This window comes from Mus caroli, chromosome 9 (assembly GCF_900094665.2).
Source record: "Mus caroli chromosome 9, CAROLI_EIJ_v1.1, whole genome shotgun sequence".
Lineage (NCBI taxonomy): Eukaryota > Metazoa > Chordata > Mammalia > Rodentia > Muridae > Mus > Mus caroli.
The window spans coordinates 104,990,691-104,994,462 of record NC_034578.1 but is presented as its reverse complement, the minus strand read 5'-3'; the positions used below and the strand labels follow the sequence as shown (position 1 = coordinate 104,994,462).

The 3,772-nt window shown below is 43.3% G+C and overlaps 1 protein-coding gene across 1 annotated transcript in view; it reads left to right on the top strand.

The window, feature by feature from the left end:
* LOC110302441 (F-box/WD repeat-containing protein 15-like) overlaps positions 1 to 3,772 on the top strand; it is a 19,584-nt gene that overhangs the window by 326 nt on the left and 15,486 nt on the right. The window contains exons 2-4 of the mRNA XM_021173247.1: positions 713 to 750; positions 942 to 1,105; positions 2,202 to 2,320. Of these exons, the coding sequence (XP_021028906.1) occupies positions 713 to 750; positions 942 to 1,105; positions 2,202 to 2,320 (321 nt within the window). The remainder of the gene's footprint in view (positions 1 to 712; positions 751 to 941; positions 1,106 to 2,201; positions 2,321 to 3,772) is intronic.

Genomic DNA, 3,772 nt, shown 5'->3' with positions numbered 1-3,772 from the left:
TGGCACAGTGTGTGTGTGTGTGTGTGTGTGTGTTTTTGTGGTTGTACATCGTGGTGCGCACTAGGCTCCGCACCACGATGTACAACGTCCACAAGCAGTCCCTCCCTCCCTCCCTCCTTAAACTTAACTTATTCAGACCTGTCTACTCAGCTCTGACACATTAGTGTCTTGGAGACTCCGCTGCTTCTCTTTACCAACAGGAGCTCCATCCTACAGAATAGCAAACAGATAATCTACGGCCCACGAGCTAGCATTATCCACTGTGAAGACCTCAAATCCAGTTAAATGAGGCAGGAGTGGTTGTGCAGGACTATCATTGAAGCACTTGGGAGGTGGAAGAAAGATGATCAGGATTTTGGGTCAGACTCAATCACATGAATTTAAAACCAACCCAGGATACTAGACACCCTATCTCAGAACACTTAACCACCGATACCAAAATTTTGCTAAACGAAAAGAACTAGCTGCAGTGTGGATACGTGCTCTGATATATGGCACCCTTGAGACTCCATGTCAGAACTTTGAGACTGGCCCTTCTTCCTCTGAGCCCTCATAAGGTGACTTGTGTTTGCTGGGGTAGGTCTCTCCATGATGCCTAGGCCTGGAGAGGTTCAGACTGTATTTGATTAACCTTTGTAGGCCCAGCAGAGAACAAATTAAGACCAGGAAAGGGAGGCAATTGTTGGTTTAAGGATTCTTTTCTGTCCCATAGAACTGGAATGAACTTGCAAGCAGTGATGTCCTGTGGAGGTAAGGAGAGGGGCAGGGTGGGATGGGAAGAGGGGACAAGATGGTGCAGAGAGAGAAGAGGCCTTCTGATTCTGGACCTGGACCTCTGCTGCGTGAGGATGGTTAGTGAATAAAAGTTTGCTCACTGTAACCATGGCTCTACCGTGAGGTGACTGGGGTCAGCCTGATGGGAATGCAACTGTGTATTGCAGGAAGTTGTGTCAGAAGAGATGGCACTACTGTGACATGATCATCCTACTGCTCCATGACAAAGAGACATGGAAGCAGTTCTTCGTTTACCGAACATGGCAAGAACACGCCAAGACCCGGGCAAAGCCAGAAGATTTCACTTACAAGGAAATTCCTGTGGAGTTTGGTATGAGCTTGGGTACTCTAGAAGAGAACTTGGTTTTTCCCAGTCTGTGCAGTCCTGCATTCTCATTTGATAAGAGGAAGGGAATTGTAATTTAACAGGATGGGCCTGCTGTGCTAGGCTAGCCATGGAGCTAATCTGTGATCTGCTGAGTGGTTTCTCAACATCTTAACACCAGCCCTATTGTTCCCTTTCCCTGAATACTTTGTACCCTTCCCAGAGTGTAGAGAGAATTTACTGGGGAATTTACCAAATAGGCGTTTGTATTGATCTTTTTCAAAAAACTTCCTCAGAACAGTTTTCTGATGGAGAGATACTTTTAAATTTTTAACATTTATTATTTTTAGTGTGTGTGTATGTGATGTGTGTACATGGCACAGTGTGTGTGTGTGTGTGTGTGTGTGTGTTTGTGTGTGTGTGTGTGTAGCAGAAGACAACTATGTAGATTCAGTTCTCCAGATGGGAAGAATCTTATCTTTTCTGTTTGTTTTGAGATAAGCCCTCACAATATAGCTGTGGCTAGCCTAGAATTTACTCCGTAGATTAGGCTGTCTTCAAACTCAAGGTCTGCTGCTTGCCTCCCTTTGACTGGTACATCTTTACACCTGCGTTTTTCTTTTTTCTTTTTCTTTTTCTCTTTCTTTCTTTCTTTCTTTCTTTCTTTCTTTCTTTCTTTCTTTCTTTCTTTCTTTCTTTCTTTCTTTCTTTCTTCTTTCTCTCTTAAGACAGGTTCTCATGTACCACAGGCTGACCTCAAACCCTTCACATAACAAACACCAATGACCTTGAACTTAAGATCCTTCTGCCTCCACATGAGGTTATGGTTTATAGGCCTCTAGGAACAGAATGAAGCCCTCTGCCCAGGGAGTCACAGTCCCAGCCCCCAGTACCCATTTTGTATCTATAGGAACAGGTTAAAAAAATAAATGTACCTGAACCAGTGCCCAGCCTACAGTGTGCTTGGCTGCCTCTCACTTCATCCTTTCCACAGCTTTTATCCAAGCCTTCTTCATGGCAGAGGGAATCGAAACCTACCTCCTTCAGTTAGAGTTGTCCCTCAACTGTCTGGTGTCCACATAGTGTTGGGGTTTCCTTGCAGGAATTTGGGCATATGCATGTTATATCTCAGGGCGTGGCTTAACAAGGAATGGACAAGGGACGTCAGTTATCTGTATGTTGACTTCCATGACCAAGATTTCCACCTGGGATATTCATGAGGTGAGTTTGGCCAGTGAGTAGCAAAAGTTATCCTCATATGAATTTTAATTTTATGTTTTTGTTGTTGGTGATGATGAGACAGGATCCCCCTGTACAGACCTGGCTGTCCCAGAAATCCCCATATAGATCCACCTACATTGGCTTATGTGCTCGGGTCAAAGTGTTGCAACACCACACCTGATTTTCCCCTCTTTTTATTTTTATTTTCTATTTTTAGATTTAATTGTTTTCTATGTATGAGTGTTTTCTGTGCATATATATATGTGTGTAATCCATGTGTGTCTGCTGCCTGTGGAGGTCACAAGAGGATGTCAAATTCCTTAAAAACTGTAGTTGCAGATGATTGTAAGTTGTGGGCACTGAACTTAGGTCTTCTTCTAAGCCATCTCTGCAGGGACTGTCAGTGTTTCAAAGTTTTCATCCTAGAGATTGTTCTCATACAAGGTTGGGTTTACTCCTAGCTATTTTTAAAAAGATATATATATTTTTATATTATATATATGTGTGCCTGTGTTAGTTTGTTTGGTGCTGGCTAGCAGAGGCCAGAGGCTGTGAAATGTTGTGTAGGCTTTGGGAAGCCAACTAGGGTCCTCTGCAAGAGCATTAATTGTTCTGAACTGCTGAACCATCAGGGTTTGTTTGTTGTTGTTTTTCTGGTTTGAAACAGGGTTTCACTTTGTAAGAGCCTTGAGGGAAACTTGCTCTGTAGACCAGGCTGGCCTCGAATTCTGAGATCTGCTAACTTCTTCCTGCTGTAATCAAAAGAGCACACCATGCCCACAGGCCCCTTCAGGGTGGTGGTCCAGGCTGCTGTCAATGGGAAGGCTTCCCTCATCCTTCTTCACTTTGGTTAGTGCTGCATGGAACGGGCACTGATTTTTTTCCGTGTTATTTCTGTAGCCTGCCAATGTGCTGGAAGTTTATCAGTTCTCAGACTTTTCCAGAGGGTCTCTACGTACAGGCTCATAGTGTCTGCAAATGAGGAAACTCTGGCTTCTCTTCCTTATTGGCATCACTTTTGTTTGCTTCTCCTGTTTTATTGTTCTAGTAAAACAATACCATATTGAATGAGAGTAGAAAGTGTGGATATGCTGGTCTTGTTCCTGATTTTGCTGGAAATGCTTTTTTTTTTAAAATGGTATTTGAGGGGGTACTGTAAAGAAACTGCCAACATCACTGTTCCATGATATGATTAAGGTTTTTTATTGTAGATATGAATGTCCAGAGGCATCTAGAAGAGTCTAGAGCAAACAGAAATAAGTAGACTGTGTTGTGTTTTTAAAAAGACCAAGATATATTTTGTAGAGCAAAGTATGGTGAGGTGGGAGGGGTGCCTCAGTGGGCAGGCCCATGCTGAGGTAAGAGACAGATGATGGGTATAGTGCAGAATAGAGTTTATTTAGGGAATGGGATGTAGAGACAGAGAAAGATGGAGAGAGAGAGAAAGGGAGA